Source organism: Plectropomus leopardus, chromosome 18 (assembly GCF_008729295.1).
Source record: "Plectropomus leopardus isolate mb chromosome 18, YSFRI_Pleo_2.0, whole genome shotgun sequence".
Classification (NCBI taxonomy): Eukaryota; Metazoa; Chordata; class Actinopteri; order Perciformes; family Serranidae; genus Plectropomus; species Plectropomus leopardus.
In genome coordinates, this window is record NC_056480.1 from 30,150,695 (window position 1) to 30,168,033 (window position 17,339).

Consider the following 17,339-nt stretch of genomic DNA (forward strand, 5'->3'; position numbering starts at 1 on the left):
TAAGCTGAGGAGACTTTCACGTTTTATTCAGTGACATAAAATATGTCAGTAAATACCCAAACTGTGAACTTTGATGCTTTTATGTGTCTTATAAAGGCATTTGCTAAATGAGACTGCAGAGCATCATCACACTGGACACGGTTTTACAGCCTCATTGTGTTGGTGACGTCAAGTCATGGTACTGTAGTGTAGTTTGTTTATAGCCTAATGTTAGCTTTTTACTTCTGGCAATTTCATTTAGGCTCAACAAATCCTAACGTAATGTTGATTTTTGAAGATTATTTTGCTGTACAAAACGGGCAAGTATCATGACCATTTGTTTAATACAGAGCTTATTTTCTGCAAAAATTAAAAAATCTGGGGGTCTGCTGTACATGCATGGCAGCATTTTGCATGGTGGTGAATTTTGTATGCATCATTTTCAAAGTCCTCTTCTACTTTTAACATGAATGAAAGTGAGATAACAAGTAAAGTCAAGTCAAGTCAAGTCAAGTCAATTTTATTTATAAAGCCCATTATCACAAAACACGGTTTGCCTCAGAGGGCTTTACAGCATACGACATCCCTCTGCCATTAGACCCTCACATTGCTTAAGGAAAAACTCCCCAAAAACAACCCCTGAAATGGGGGACAAAAAATGAAAGAAACCTCAGGAAGAGGGGCTAAAGATGACAAGGGATCACTCTTCCAGGACGGACAAACATGCAATAGATGTCGTAAATAACAGTTGAATTACAATAATGACAAAAAGAAAAGAGAAAGAGAGAGGAGAAGAGATGCACAACAATAATGGTAACAAAGGCATGTCAAATTACAATAAAGATAGTTATAAAATTACCTAATGCACTATATGATAGCATGCTATATTGTGTGCAAATATTGTGGGTCTAACAAGTCAGTTAGAGTAAACTTGAAACCTGAACAAGTTGGCTTGATTTCTTTTAAAAACATGGGGAAAAAAAACAATAAGCAATGAAATAAGAAATAAGTCAAAAAATCAACAAGGAATTTGTAAAAAGTATACAAAAATTACCCAAAATTAGTAAAGAAAAAAGAAAGAAAAAAAAACAACGTTAAGAGGTGCTTTAAATTTTGTTACAATTCTGTAACATAAATAAAAAATAACTAAATTTAAATGTGTAACTATTTATATAGTTTTTCCCAAGCTTTAAAAAAACAAAAACTTTCTAAATCTAATATTTCTTGGAATTTGTTCAACTTTTTCCACCAAGTATCTCATTGCCTTTTTTCCCATTTTTTTGACAGAAATCACACGAATGTGCTCATGGTTGACAGGTTCAAATTTTTGTAAAAAGGCATATAAATGCAATGCAAGAAAAGTGATGTCGCCCCAGGTTTCGAAAGGTTATGGATGAAAACATCAGATCATAAATATGGGAAAAATAAACTATTTTGTGTATTTGGGGGAAGCCGGGGGTAAGCTATATGCAGGAAACTTATTTCTAACTAACTTATCAAAAAAAAAAAAAAAAAAAATGTTTTGTTTTATTTTTGCAACCACTGTAATGAAAGGAGTGAATAAGCAAATGTCTTCATTTTGAATTACATTTGGACATGACATGTTTTCCTCATTACAAGCTCTCAGAGCAAAGCATGGCTCTGGTTTCTCTAGCTACACCCACAGCTCTGGTATTTAAGTCACTTCCTCCTCCCAGGCTTCACCAGCCCTTTGCAGGGAAAATAACAGAGTGAGCCTCCTGCCACAGGAACCAGGACTGTTAGTTCACTGCAGCCTGCTCACCAACATGTCTGTTGAAACTTCAGCCGCACTGTCTGTTTTCCTGCTCATCATCTCAGCGGTGAGTTCTCTTAAGCAAGCTTTCTTTGCTGAAATAAAAAGTCATCAGAGAATGAGATCATATTTATACTAAGATAAAAGTGCTGCTTTGAAGTGTTGTTCATGAGCATGAGCATGTGAGTCATTAGATCAGAGTGTAGCCACACATCAGAAACAGCTGAAGCTGTGATAATCCTGTGGCAGGATTGTTGTGTTGCGTGAAACTGCAGGGAGCTCGTGCTGTTTCCGACACCACCGTAAATGCTTACACAAGTATTTGTATTCACCATTACTCAGTCGATGCTGTCATGTTTTGTTTGCCTCTCTGCTGGGCTGATGCTCAACACTGGGAAGGAAACACAACATGGAAACTATTTGCTGGCTTGTGTGAGCTCAGCATGGTGTCTCCATCTTGTGGCAGTCTGTGCAGTCATCAGATCAGACCAAAACAGTAAGCCTCACTCCACAAGCCTGTTCTACATTCACTAGAACAAGGAATCTGCTCTGCATAAAGAGTGCTTTCTCGCTTGACTCCTCATATTATTTGTAGCAGGTATACTAACCCTTTAAAACCTTGAGCCACATCAGTTTTCTTGTGCTGCTTTCTGACGCCTTTCACATTTTAACCCTAAAATCACATTAATTTGATTTCTTTCAAAAACAGGGGAAAAAAGGCAATAAGCAACTTGGTAATAAGTGTTCCACAAATCTCAAAAAAATACTAGATTTAGAAATTAGTTTTAATTAGCGAGGGAAAAATGTTTAGGGACAAAAGAAAAAAGCTAGGAAAAATCTATATTTACAATTTCGATAATTACATATTTAAAGTTATGTGACAAAATTGCCATAATCTTTAAGAACTTTTTTTTTCATTTTCTTTCTTTTTTCATCTTTTTCTTTTTCTTGCTTTCTTTTGTAAGTTTTCTGTACTTTTTTTTTTTTTTTTACCAAATTCTTGCTGATTTTTGGATCATTTCTTCTTTTGTTGTTCATTGCCTTCTTCCCATGTTTCTGAAAGAAACTAGCCATTTTGCCCAGGTTTCAAAGGGTTAATATGGTCATGCTTATTTCTTTTTTATGGAATATTTCTATCCTGGTGAGAGCATCCTGTTGGTGTAAGCTCCACACTGTGTTTGTCTCTCTGTCTCAGTCTGGACTCACAAACAATTTGAGTAGGCGGGAGTTAGTTGCTTTGACAGACAAACTCCTTCAGCCAATCCTGACGTTAGCACTTGTCTCTGCTACACAAACACACCGTCAATTAGAGAGGAACAGGAGTTTTATAAAAAATCAATGTATTCATATTTATCATTTTTGTGTGTCGTGCTCCTCATCTACAACAATCCTCATGAGGGTTTCATGATACACTGGTGTTTCTCATTCAGCAGCCAACTGCCTCTGGACTGCTGAATCTCAGCTGGCAGCATTCTTGTTGTCTGTCTGAAGCATTGTGAGCACTGATCTGCATGGCCATGGTTCCCGGCTTTGCAACCTCTGTATCTGCTCCTCCATCAGCCAATCAGTGGCTAACCTGATACACCAAAAACCGAACAAGCAAAAGCCAAAACAAACAAAACCAAACACCCACCCACCCACCTACGTGCACACACACACACACACACACACACACACACACACACACACAGAGAGAGAGAGAAAGGCATACTTGTCTCCTGCAGAGCCGTGTACACAGCTCTGCTCTGCTGATAATGATATAGCAGTCTATAGCCTATTTTTAGCAGGTTTACCTGTGTTTAAAAATACCTGCATGCTCACACTAATTTAGGTGGCCAGTTGGGCACAGCGCAACAAATTTTAACACATCTGCCTTATCATATAAAGTAAACAAAATATATGCTAGCATAAAAAAAAACAGCTGAAAACAGCTGCCTATTTACACAGACACAGAGCCACATTAACATTCATGTACAATAATGTTTGTGTCCACCTGATGGATGTAAGTTCAAAATTCTCTCTGTTCTTTGGCTCTGTCTTTGGTCAACTCCTGATAGAAATCTTTGTCTCTTAAGCTCCTCAATGCTCCACTGTGTTCACCAGCTGCTCTAACTGTGTGTGTCTGCTGCCTGCTGCTGGATGGGTCTCATACAGAGGGTTTAAAGTGTTCTCACTGGAAACAGCTGCCTGCTGCTGGATGAGAGTGTTGAGATAGAACCCAAACACGAAAGCTGCGGGCTGTGAAACAGTGAGCTGAAAGAAACTAAAAAACTTCATATAGCTGAGAGGAGTTGCAGTGATGTTTTAAAGAAAACATTTGAATCTAATGTTCACATCAAATGTCAGCATTTTAAGGATGTTTATCATTTAAAAAAATGTCCCTATAAAGTTAAATGCTGAATAAGTCGTAACATTTTAATTGCAATATTCTGAGGATGTTTTGGTGATGTTGAGAGGTGACAGATCATAGAATGTTCTTTTTATAAAACATTCCCACAATGTTACATAAAAACAAAGGGAGAATATTTTCAAGGCAACTTTCAGAACATGTTATTGAGGCCTGAGATTATGGAACTTTTTTTTAATGAAAATGTGATGTAATGTGATATGTAACAAAAACCAAAACAAAACAGCATCTTAAACACTTTTTGATGTTTATGGAGAATGTTATCCTAACTTTAAGAAGAACTTTGCTTAATCACTCCAGGTGACACATTTTACATGATATAAAGTTATTTTGGTCGTTGGTTTCATGGTTTTAAAAAGCGGAGAGCATGGCGTTAGTTCCAGCAGAACACTGAAGTGCAGTTGCATATGCTGATTGGCATCTGCTGCTTCATTTATGCTTCATAGTTAGTGCTTCATTCATCAGCTGATGAAAAACACCAGTTATAATCCCACAACTGTAGTGCCCATGACTACTGATATAATCATGTCAACACTGCCTCAGATCCCTCCACCTCCCCAATATCCTCCTTATGCTTTATGGTATTGTCATTTTTACAAATATACACTGTAATAAAAATTCCATTGTTTTTACGGTAAAAAACTGGCAGCTGTGGTTGCCAGAATATTTCTGCAAAAAATACAGTGAAGATGTAAACAACATGTAAATTTCTCAATTTAAAACTGTTGTAAGTACAATATTTTTTAAACTGTAAATTTACTATGTCCATTTGGAAGACAGGAAAAAAATCTGAAATTCCATCATAAATCACATTATGTATAAAAACCTCATGCATCTAAATTAATAATTAAAAATCTATTAAAAATCTACACATTGGAAAATCATAATTATTTTTCTTTCAGTTTGTAGCAGGTAAAATAACTTTTTTTCTGTCAGTGTCCTAATATTCATGCCAAAAACATTTTGCTGTTCATTTTAGACAAAGTAAAGTTACATTTTTGAGGAGCATTTTAAATGTAACACTCAGAAGTTTTAAAGTCCATTTGTTGACTACATGTTTATCTGTAAAGCAAAACATATGAATCTGTAAAATGTAATACAGTTTCTTTCTGTAAAAAAAGGCAATTTGGTTCTGGAGAGTCCTCATTACTGTTCAGAGTACATGGGAACCTCCTCAGGAGCAGAACCTCTTCTGACAATCTCTTTAGTCTGTAGAACTATTTGGTCAGTTCTTTGTTATACATGTCTCCAGGTCATGGGGGTTGTAGGAGATGGGAAGTGAACTGTCAAAGTCAGACACAATTGACTTCTAAGCACTTTTGAAACACCACAATATGGAGGCTGATATGGTTCAGGAGATAGAGCGGGTTTGCCACTAATCAGAAGGTTGGCAGTTTGATCCCCGGCTTTTCCAGTCAACATGTCAAAATACATTTGGGCAAGATAATAAACCCCAAATTGCTCCCACTGGCTGTTCCATCAGTGTGTTAATGTGTGTGATTATTTAAAGACTGAGTAGCAGGTGGCAGCTTGGTAGCCTTGGCCACTATTGTGTAAAGTGCTTTAATTGGTTGCAGTACTTCTGTTATTGCTTTACAGAGACAGCACTTACTGCAGCCACAAGAGATCACTCATCTTATTTTTCTGCTGAGGACAGTCAGGTGGATTTGTGGTTGATGTAGCAGAACTTGAACTCTTGCAGTCTTCATTTTGATAAACTATACAATAAACTCAATCAGTCTGAGTTGTTCGTACTTGAATATTTAAGTTATATAATTCTTATACAGTGCATCTTCCATGATGATCACCTTAGAGGAATCAAAACTATGGTGTGTAACCCTGTGTCTAGTCTGTGAACAACTGGCGTCTGAACATGCGGTCCTCATATTCAGTCTGTTGACGTTCAGACACCCTGGAATCTCCTGCCTGCAGACAGTGTAGGACTCTGACCATCACTATGCATAAATCATACATTTTAACACACGTTGTTATTATTATCCATGAGGACATTCACATACTTACATGAAATCATTTTTCCACAACTGTGGTCACAATGAGCCAAAAATTTGAAATGAACTAAAATAAAAGGATGTTGATGAAGGTCTTCCTGATAAACAATATCTCCTCAGGTTTTTCCTTCCTAGCTGAACATCTGCTGCACTGAGGGCACTCATTAACTATCTGATGTCAAAACACTGACAAGCTTTGTGCTTTATTTCATGCATACTTTCCCTCTGCTGTTTCCTGCAGCGACTTGTTTGACATGATCCTAACTGTTGCTTTATGTGTATGCTGCAGACGGTGGCACAGGACTGTTCCCAGCCCTGTGCCTGCTCTGCGCCCCCCCCGCCCTGCCCGCTGGGGACCAGCCTGGTGCTGGATGGGTGTGGCTGCTGTAAGGTGTGTGCCAGGCAGCTGGGGGAGCCCTGCTCCCTGCTGGAACCCTGCGACCATCACAAGGAGCTCTACTGTGACTACACTCTGCTGAGTGACACTGAGACTGGCATCTGCATGGGTAACACATCCTCCTTAAACACACCACCATATTATGTCTTTATTTGCCCCCCAGGAACATGATCTCTTGTTATATCAACAATGTCATTAAGAGTACTGAATGCGTGCTTTAGATTATCATAAACTTAAGAACATTGGAGTGCACTAAGAAAAAAAAGAATCTACGTAAGTGCCCGTTGTCCATCTCAGCCTGCCCCTCGCCTTATCAATTGCCTTTAAAAAACAAGCTAACTGTGCTATCAGCTCCCTCAAGTACCATAGAACTATATGAAAACTGTGTCCCCTCACTGTGACAACTTTTGAAAGATGACCCCAAAAGATTTTTTACCACAATTTTTTTTAGCTTTAACCAGATCAAGTTTTCCCATGCGTAATCACCACATTGTATATATTTTCTTACTTTTCATAAACTGTTTATTGCAGTTATTTGTATAACTTACAATATCCTTATGGCACACTGTGTTACAGCTTTGTTTTTATAAACATGTAAGTTGTTAAGATAATGGGTGATATTTAATGTTTTTCTCATAACTGTGAGAAGAGCTGTAACAAAACCAGCTTTTTGTTAATGTGGATATTGCTGTCCTATTAGCATTAATGATTAATTTTAAAACAAAGAAATATCCTAGCACATCATTGAACTGTTATTTATTCTTCATTTTTCCTGCAACATTTTCCATTTGCTTAGCAATAATATGCACCAGGTCACACTGCAAAACCTCAGAAATGGCCAAAGGAGCATGACAAAATCCTGAAAGCTTCAACCTGGCCTCCAAATTCCCCATGTTTACTATTTGATCGAGTATCTGTGGGACGTGTTGGTACCCCAACTCAAAACCTACAGGACAAAAAAGATCTGCTGCCAACACCCTGGTGACAGTCATCACACGACATTCCTAAAGGTCCTGTGTTCATGCTTCAAAATATCAGAGCCAAAAGCTGCATCCAGGGAGGCCCTACCGTTGATTGGGGACATTTGGGGCACCAGCACATCCCACAAATGCTCAATCAGATTGGGATCTTGGGAAAGTAGAGGCCAGGTTGACACCTTCAACTTTTTGTCAGATTCCTCAGGCCAATCTTGAGCAGTTTTTAGATGTGTCACTGTCCTTCTCAAGGGACACTGCCATCGTGGGTGGTCGGAGCATGTTCGGTGGCATCCACATGAATGTCAGGACCCAAAGTTTCCCAGAAGAACATTGAATTGGAACAAGATGATCAATGTTTTTCTCTTCACTTGTCAGGGGTTTTTTCCTGTTTTTACTGATCAATGTAACTGTCCACACATCCCAGCCTAAACAAGACAGCTGTACAGTCACGCTTCCTGAACATGGGAGCACCACACTGCAGCAGCTGTTAGCAGTAATCCACAGCAGGAACGGGACAGTATCTGACATTCCCACTGTTACACCAGTCCTTATTCACCTTAAAGCACAAGGCTCCTCCCCCTTTCTCAGAGAGTCCTCTTCTCTGTCAGATCAGCAAATAGAAAAAGAGCCCTCTGGTTAAATGGCGCTGTCCAAGATTTAGCTGAGTATCAGTGAATCAAAGGATATTACAGTTCCTGATATTTTGATAGAAACTGACACTGCTAAGAGGTTGGCCAATTAATTTTCCAACACCTTTACAATTGCTAGCAGGCTGCTAGTTTCGCTGGAGTCCATCTTCTTCATCTTTCCTTAATATTTACTGATGTTTACATTTGAAAACCTCGACCTGGCTAGCTAACAGCTAGCTAGCAGAAATCTGAAGGAGGAGAGTTTACAGACTACTGAGTTGATTTCCTCATCCTGATGAGTGACTCTCAGCCACACACCACCACTGTCCAACAAACACTATCAAAACTTGCAAGACATAATATCCTAAATTTAACACAAATTTATCATAAAGTTAGTGGAGCCTATGTCATGGATGTATTAAGGAAATGTGCTGTGTATATCTTGTATGTATGAATGACAGTGCTGCATGTTTTCTGTGGGTCTACAGCTCAGGAGGGTCAGATGTGTGACCTGGGGGGCGTAATGTACCGCAGTGGGGAGTCCTTCCAGCCCAGCTGTAAGCACCACTGTGTGTGTATGAACGGAGAGATTGGCTGCGTGCCAATGTGTGCCAGTGATGTCAGACTGCCCTCCCCTGACTGCCCATACCCAAGTCGCATCCACATCCCTGGGAAATGCTGTGAAGAATGGGTGTGTGACCAGTCGCCGCAGGATCACAACTACCACAACTACCAGTCAGCCATAGCCAGTCAGTGTCACCTCAACTGCTCAGTTTTTTATTCTTTCTGTTACCAAGAATTATGATTCAGCTGGTGCTATGCACTGACTGAGTGCTTGAGATAATTCACTAATAACTTTGATAAGTAGTTTTCTTCTGGCAATTTGTGCTTTTAATACAAATAATTAGTTTCCTCAATTAAGTAATTAAAATGGTGTTTTTCTTATGTTTTTGTCCCCTATAATGTCTGACCTTGACTATATACTACTGAGTTGAATCTGTTTGTCACTGGAGTGCTATTTTCACATTCCTGAAGGGGGAGATTCTAAGCACTGACATTTGACATTTAAACGTATTCAAGTAAGATAGATGAGATATGCCACAAATTAAAAAAAAACAATCACAAAAAAACCCTAACCTCTAGCTCATAGCACATTAAGTGTTTCCCATATATTCATTTATTTTTGGCAGCCTGCCATATATTTGGCAGGTTGGAGGCCACAGACTGAGCAGCAAAATGCTAGTTGCAGTGAAAGGGCAACTTAACTGTTCATTATACTGGGTCTAAACTTTCACGATCAAGATTTGATCAGATCTGACCAGATCACCTGATCACTTATCCATGTCATAATGAAACTTAAACTCCTCAAATGGCTGTTGAGGGATAAAAATTACTCATGACACGTTTCAACTGTGCTTCATTCATACATTTTGCATTGGCATATGCTAGAATTATCATCATTATCATCATGGATAGACTGGCAATCGTGGCATACCGAGCACTGTCCTGGTGGGCCGGTCAGCTGGTGGACTTTTTTTTTCTCCACAGAACTGACTGGCTGGCCCCGCGTTGGCTAACTGGCCCATTGGCACATCCAATTGGTTTATACAGTTGTCATAGAATAGAATAGAAATACTTTATTAATCTAATGAGGGAAATTGTTTAATTAATTCAATTCATTTCATTCACTCATTAGCTGTCAATCACTCGATTACTGGCTGGTCTTGGTTGGTGATACTCAAGTCAGCAAAGCTAATGAGCCAGGTGAGATGGCGAGTCAACCGCTGAGAAAATGTCCCAGTGTATGGAGAACTGAAACCGAAAAAAAAGAAGAAGAAATAATAAAAATTAATAAATGCCAAAAACACCAATATTTATTTATTTTTCTAATACATAAGTAAATGCATAAATAATTACACAAATAAATAAATATATTTGAAAATGAATAAATAAATGTGTAAGATGGAAAATAAAATGGAAATTAAATGAAATAGGGTATTTTATATGCAAAGTGGAAAATAATACAGAAATGAATAAGCAAATAAATATGAAAATAAATAAATTGATAGATAAAATGTCAAATTAAATGGGAAGTTAAATAAATATTGCCATTTTTATTTACTTACTTTCTTACTTACATACTTATTTTTGATTTTGTCTGTTTCAGTCCTCTGGTAGTACTGGTGGTGCTGAGAAGCAGTGCGTGAAAAAGTTAAACTCACTACAAGTGGAGGCTGTCAAACAACTCATATTAACAGACTTATTTGGTGCAGGGGCTGCGGACGTGAACTGGGAGGAGAGTGAGAGGGACAGACTGGGCTTGAAATGCGACTCTGCTTTGTAGTGGTTTGAGGCAATAGTAGAGAAGTTGTGCATGATTAAGGGGGGTGCTAGAATGGTGTACTTGTAGGTGGTGTCCAACCGAATGGTAGTGGGCCAGTTTGGGTCAAAAATGCCAGGGCTGAATTTTTGTCCCAGTCCACCCCTGACTATCATCATTTTACTTGTGCTGCTGCACTTGTACTGCATTATGGTGTCCTGCAGTGTTTCCAGTTTTTTAAATTTTCCACACAACAATTAGCCACCATAAGTGAATGAAATGTAACTGTTTTTTTGACTCAATGCAACATCTATTGTGAATTCTGTTGTATTGCGGGACATTGTCTCTGATTTCTTTCAGTCCACTGCTGTGCTGCGACAGGAATCTGTCTGACATAAATGACTATTTATTGGAAATATACATGACCGAAAACTGACCAAATGTCCCCCCTGCAGGCTCTACAACTGAGATAATGTCTGCACTCTGCACATATTATTTGACAACTGGTTGTTAGACAAGGTACAAGGTAACTTGAAGAAATTAAATTGAAGTTCATCCTAAATCCTGCTACATCCTTTTGGCATTGAAGGAGGAATTGAGGAGCCTCACAGCCTGGGGGGAGAAGCTGCTCTGTAGTCTGGTGGTTCTGCAGCAGATACTTCTGTATCTTTTTCCAGATGGCAGCAGGGTGAACAGACTGTGACTGGGCTGGCTGCTGTCTTTCAGTATCCTTTGGGCTCTGTGCAGACACCTCACTTCACCGAGGTCACTGATGCTCTGTAGATGGGAACCAGCAATGTTCTGGGCAGTTTTAATCACCTGCTGTAGAGGCTGTGCACGAACCATGCCAGCTCTTTATGTTTCCAGTCAGTAACTCTGCTTTGGGCTTCAAAAACTGAAGGGCTGACACCTTTAACTGTAACATTGAAAACATTATAGTGTTGCCTTCAAAAGAGCATAAATTGTAAGAGCTATGAATTTATTTTTTAAAATGAATCAAATGAAGCTGTAGAGATCTCACTTAAATGTATTTCAAATCTCTCTTAAACCTCATCTGCAGCAGATTTACAGTACTTTGAACTTCAGGGACAGGGAGCTGTACAGGAGTTTAGATGTCTGCAGGACACAGCAGCCAGGTTTAGACTAAACCACAGGGGCAGTTTAAAGTGTAACCTCAGAGGACACATCAGGGGCTGAAAGCGATTATTTGACTTTGACCCAGACAACACAGGTATGAACCCATGTTAAACCTGCAGCTCAGGTAAACTAAACTAAATGAAGCTAAGAAGGTAGAATAAGGTATAAGGTAAAAAAATGAAATGGAAAGCTAAGCTAAGCTAAGCTAAGCTAAGCTAAGCTAAGTTAAACTAAACTAAGCTAAGCAGCAACCCCATTTAGTATATGTTCACCATCTGTGGGCCCAGAAGTTGTGTATGTTTAAAATATTTCCTACTGTTTTCGATTGGGAACATTTTTTTAATACACCTATTACTCTTCATGCCTACTGCTTCAGTTTCTCACAATCATCTTTTTGCAAAAAGAACCACTTGACTTATTTCATCATTTCTCTCTCCCCTCATCTCTTTGTCCACCCTCCCTTCTCTTCCTGTAGGAGCCACTCAGATTCAGCCCTTTCCCTCCTCAAGCCCTGTCTCAGTCTTCAGACAGGTGTCTCCAGCAGAGAGTCCCAGAGATAACTGTGTGGTCCAGACCACAGAGTGGAGTGAGTGCTCGGCCACCTGTGGTATGGCTATCTCATCTCGCATCACCAACGACAACCAGCACTGCCAGCTGGAGAGGCAGACCAGGATGTGCATGGTTCGACCCTGCAACAACCAGCAGGAAACACTCATCAAGGTCAGTGTGTTTCCCTTCAACAAATAGACAAGAGACAAGTACAGCCACTGTGCAGAAGAAATTTTATTCATCTTCTCATACATGTTCTGATTTCTTTCCCGTGTTAATAGAACCCATAATATTTTATTTAAAATACACTCATTGTATTTATGATGGTTTATTTCTCTTCTTGAAGTAAATCTTAGTGTGCTGGAATGTTTGGTCCTTTAATTCTTTTTTCTTTTTCTTAATAAATCTTTTTACAGATTGAAGTCTCATGATACATCAGTGTAAACACAAACAAAATTGTGGTACACATGCAGTATATAAAGTATTACATGAGAGAGGAGAACAGATTGCCACTTGAGCAATTTAGAAGGGCAATAACATAATGAAAATAAATTATAATAGAAAGAAAAAAGTGAAATAAATAAAGCAATGGAAGATGACTTTAATATACAGTACTTATTGAATATATGTCTCCATTTAAAAGGGCTCAAAACTTTATTGAAAAGCACAGGCTTATATCCATTGGCAAAATTAATGTATTCATTTTTGTGTTCAGTGTTTTATAAAACATTCACCTATTGGTGGTAAGAAAGAGCTAACTTCCAATTTAACAAAATTAGTTGTCGGGCTGAAAGAGAGATGGGTATTTCAACTGTTGATTGAAGAACTGAAGACCCTTTCTAAGGGGCGTGCTTGATATTATACTGTACCTTTGTATTATTCTGGGTGCCATTCGGAGTGTCATTTAGATCTAAATTCTTAACTTGAATCAAACCGAGTGTTCTCTAGGTTTCAGAGGCACCATGCTGTCGACAAGGTGGAAACTGTACATAAGAGACTAGCGCAACTATGGAGAGGCTTTTTACTCAAGTCAAGAGTGAAACTTAAAGAGTGATCTTTAAAGAGTGTATAACAGTATTCATTTATCAGTCTATGTACCATTAAGCTATGCCACACACTGCAGCGTTTGAAGTATATGCAAATTTGCAATGCCTGACCCACATGGGCCTTTAAAAGACAAAAACAATAGGGTTTGGGACAGGCAAACACAAAAAAGATGATGGAGAAGCAGGTTTGCGAGAGGCAGTCTTAATTTGCAGGCACATGGGCTCCTCAGCCTCAAATCATGTTGCACCAGTACAAACGATTTCCAAGCAGCTCTATAAAAAGACTGGAGTCTGCAGCATTAGACCAAGTTCTTTGGTCTTTCGAACGTAGGGCTGGGCGATTAATCAATTTTATCGATTAATTCGAATTTCTGGTTCAGGGCGATTTTTAAAATGAAAATCGCGATTTTTTGCCTCCGCCATACTTTCCCAAAAAAGACTGGTTTTGGTTTTGCGGCGTCAGATCTGGAACAAACCACCGTCCTGCAAAGTTTATTTAAAGACTGTTACAACTAAAGGAAGCAACACAACCACTGTGTTTCAACATCTCAACAGAGGCAGCAGCTGAGGGGGACAATGTGTCTCACTCTGAGATGCACAAGACCGCCTTAGCCCACAAACGGCTGGTAAAAAGCAGCTGACATTAGTGAAAGCATTTTCCTGCTGTGTCCTGTATGACAGGCCAGCGACTCGCTGCAAATCTGCAGTGTTTCCCTACAATGTTAATGAGACTAGAGACCCCCTGTCAGGCCTAAACGTTAGCAGACGGCAAACTACACTGTATCTTTCCCCTTAGGAGGTATAAAAATGATTTAAACACATAAAACACACTTAAATTGTGTACCAAAACACTTAAAAATGCTTTCCTTTACACTATAAACACTTTTCAAAGTTTTTTCAGTCAAGTCAATCTTTCACCAATAGGTACCCTTTAAGTTCAGTTGAGCGTTATGACCTTTTTATTGATTTTCATGTCCTCACACACACACACACACACACACACACACACACACACACACACACACACACACACACACTCACTCACTCATTTTGCAACCAAAATAAAAAAGTGTCCTTTAAACCCAAAATAAAACATTGCAGGCCTGAGTTGTGGCTTGGGAGCGTTGTGACCAAAAACAAACGGCCAGTTCACTTGCTACAAGCAAAAAAACATAAAATGCATGTGCACTGGTTAGTTTTTACTCACAAATCCTTCAGTTCTTATCTGCAGCATGGGCGACGGATGAAAAGCAGGGCGAACAGTCAGTTACTGAGGTTACAGGCTCCGAAGAGTGTTTCCTTTCCAATTTACTTCTCATGCCGAGTCTGTGAGCTTTAAACAAGCTGGTAACATTAACACATACTAACCACATAAGTAACATTCGCTGCTACTACATTGCAATAAATGCTAATTCCTCTAGCGTGCTAATGAACTAATCACACTTAGCATCTCAATTTTATCACACTACATCTTGCCAAAGCAGTACAAAACATACACACAAAAGCATTTACTTTATGCATGCTTCTTAATGTCCGTTACTTGTCAGTAAACTCTGCATCCACCAAAGTATTGGACTTAATTACTCTGCAGCTTTACACTTATGGCTCATCTATGAGTAGTTGTGAGGTCTTGGGCGTCAATCTAAATTCTGCCCCTCTACCTTCTCAATAGGGCTACAAGATCATTACAACCAATGCAATTAATAAAACTTAAAGATGGATACTTAACGCCCTTGAGTTGATCACAATACTCTTCTGTGCACTGTAAGCAACCCTGTTTGAATTTCACATAACTTTATTAACACATTGACAAATACTTATTAGTCTGCTACAGCTCTGTTTTTTAATCCATAATGAACTGTTTTTAACATTTATATGAACCCATTTGAATGCAACATTTTATCTGTTTTTATGAACATATTTATCTTATTTTTTGTAAACATTTGTCAATCTGAAATGCCATTTTAACATATTTATTAGTCTGAAATTATGTATTTTAGACTGGGCCTGATTGTTGTTTCTGTCCCACAGAGTGGTAAGAAATGTATCCGGACACCAAAGGTCCAGCAGGGGATGCGCTTCAAGCTGTCGGGCTGCTCCAGCACCAGGCTGTACAAACCAAAGTTCTGCGGCGTCTGCACAGACAATCGCTGCTGCACGCCGCACACCACCTTCACAGCTGAGGTGGAGTTCCAGTGTCCAGAGGGAGAGGTCTTCATGAAGAAGATGATGTTCATCAAGACCTGTTCCTGCCATCATTACTGTCCACAGGATAATGACATCTTCCTGGCGTCCAACACTCGGAGGATGATCGGAGACTATGATAACGATTTGTAAGGGGAGAGTTCAACCCTAACAACTACACGACTAACCTTCAGTGTCATCCAGACTGAGAGTAAAGTGGCAGCATTTTGTTGCTGAAACTTTGTAAGTTTCGAGGCTGTTGAAAAGTAGGCTGTTTTGAGTAGTCATCAAACCAATTTTGCTAAGAGTTGTTTGTCTGGAAAACATCTACTGAGAGACCATTCAATCGGAAGATTAATTTCAATTTACTAACACCAACCGAGCCAAGATCTACCCAAATAAGAGTGTGGAAGACGTGCATTCTTAGCAAAACAATATTCACACAAACAAACACAATATAATACATAATCTAAGTCTGCAAACTAAAACTTAAATGATGGGAAATTAAATATACCTAGAAAGTTTTGGAGTCTTGGGACAGTTAAAATCACTGAGAAAACCTATTGGTTGAACAACATTTTAATGTTCAGGTAGATCAGTCATGTCTCTTGACATTGTGTTGCTCTCTTTGTGAGAAACGTTAGACTCCAACCCAAGTTGCACCTTGCTGTTTGATGAGATGTAAGGTCAGAAAAGGAAAATGCCAATATAAAGAGTCTTGCTTAATCTGGACAAGTGTCAGGCATGGCTAGAGAAAGACCAGGACCTGTGACCTGCAAAAAGTGGATTGTGAAGTAAAACGTTCATCAATTGAACCATGGGAGAGGCAGGGCTAGATAGCCATGCTAAAGAAGCAGATGTTAAGTGCTGTATCTACTCCCTTCACCCGAGTGACCAACGGGACTCCCGCTGCCAGCTGCAGCGCTGCCCTCACCAGACCAGGGACCATTTCAGGTGCTGTGTCCAGAAACAAAGCCCTAATTGCATCAAGGGTGGGTACTGAAACCCGGTATAAAATGGGCCCCATGAAAACACGAGCAGCACTCGCTAATGTAAATAAGTGAAATAAAACCTTATTGAGAAGAAGCCAATCCTTTATCAGAACACCTGTTCAACAAACATAAACATGTTGTAGGCAATATTTGAATCTGCTCTGTCATCAGTCTGTCAGTCACTGTGTCTCACACAAGCACAGTGTGTGAGCTCGTTAGAAACGGTCTAAAAGGACTGTGTGTAGTCTGTTTAGCTTAGTTTTCCACATATCATAAAATGTTTCAGCGGGTCCTGCATACAGTCAGTCACATCAGCAGGAGAGGGAGAGCAGAGAATAGTGAGGTCAGTAATTAGATTTATTTAATTGATATTTTAGATTTGTTTCCAGTGAAATATTATGAGGTTATAGAGAGACTTTACTGTTGTAAACATTTATGCTGCTTCATTTAGTTATGTTTAAAATATCTAGTTCTAATCTTGTTCTGAAGTCATTATTTTTTTGCAAATAATAGATTAAAAAAAATAGCTAACACAGTAATGAAAAACAGCATTCTTAATCAAGGGAAAAGAGTGTTGGTAAAGAACATAACCATAAGGAGTGTCAATAAGAGTAGTAGTTGTTTCTAAGAATGTATGGTCATGAAATTTTGCCTCAAAGTCATAGAAAAGTTGTGGAAATGTGGATTAACTGATCACTTTGAGTCCAGTCTGCTAGTTAAGGTACACATGCAATCTGGTGGACAGATTAACTGACTAAGAAATGTAAGGGCATCTATCAGATGTTACAGTTTGTTTTTCTCTGCGTCAGAATATTGTCCCACCAAAGAGCAGCTGCTGGTGGTGAGCCCGGGTACCCAGGGTTTAGTGTTCATACCCCAGAGTCAAAGAAAAGCTGCCACATCCCTTTCATAAGTATACATGAAATCTATCCCAAAGAG

General features: G+C 39.1%; 1 protein-coding gene across 2 annotated transcripts; it reads left to right on the forward strand.

Moving 5' to 3' along the window:
* The first annotated feature begins 1,711 nt into the window (after positions 1–1,711).
* Positions 1,712–16,827, forward strand: ccn2b (cellular communication network factor 2b). 2 transcript variants are annotated; one of them, XM_042506435.1, is made up of 5 exons: positions 1,712–1,820; positions 6,459–6,675; positions 8,661–8,921; positions 12,105–12,349; positions 15,256–16,827. In XM_042506435.1, the coding sequence occupies exons 1-5, from the start codon at positions 1,767–1,769 to the stop codon at positions 15,559–15,561; spliced, it is 1,083 nt and encodes a 360-aa protein (XP_042362369.1). In that variant the 5' UTR covers positions 1,712–1,766; the 3' UTR covers positions 15,562–16,827. The 2 variants fall into 2 exon arrangements, with proteins under 2 accessions (XP_042362369.1, XP_042362370.1); XM_042506436.1 differs by having other exon boundaries at positions 8,661–8,863; positions 15,256–15,539.
* The last annotated feature ends 512 nt before the right edge of the window (positions 16,828–17,339 follow it).

Bases quoted from the DNA above. Each gene is read 5' to 3' on its own strand.
- ccn2b (XM_042506435.1), top strand. From the start codon at position 1,767: ATGTCTGTTGAAACTTCAGCCGCACTGTCTGTTTTCCTGCTCATCATC. The intron at 8,922-12,104 runs GTCAGTGTCACC...CTCTTCCTGTAG, and splicing joins CTACCAGTCAGCCATAGCCA to GAGCCACTCAGATTCAGCCC. The intron at 12,350-15,255 runs GTCAGTGTGTTT...TCTGTCCCACAG, and splicing joins AGCAGGAAACACTCATCAAG to AGTGGTAAGAAATGTATCCG.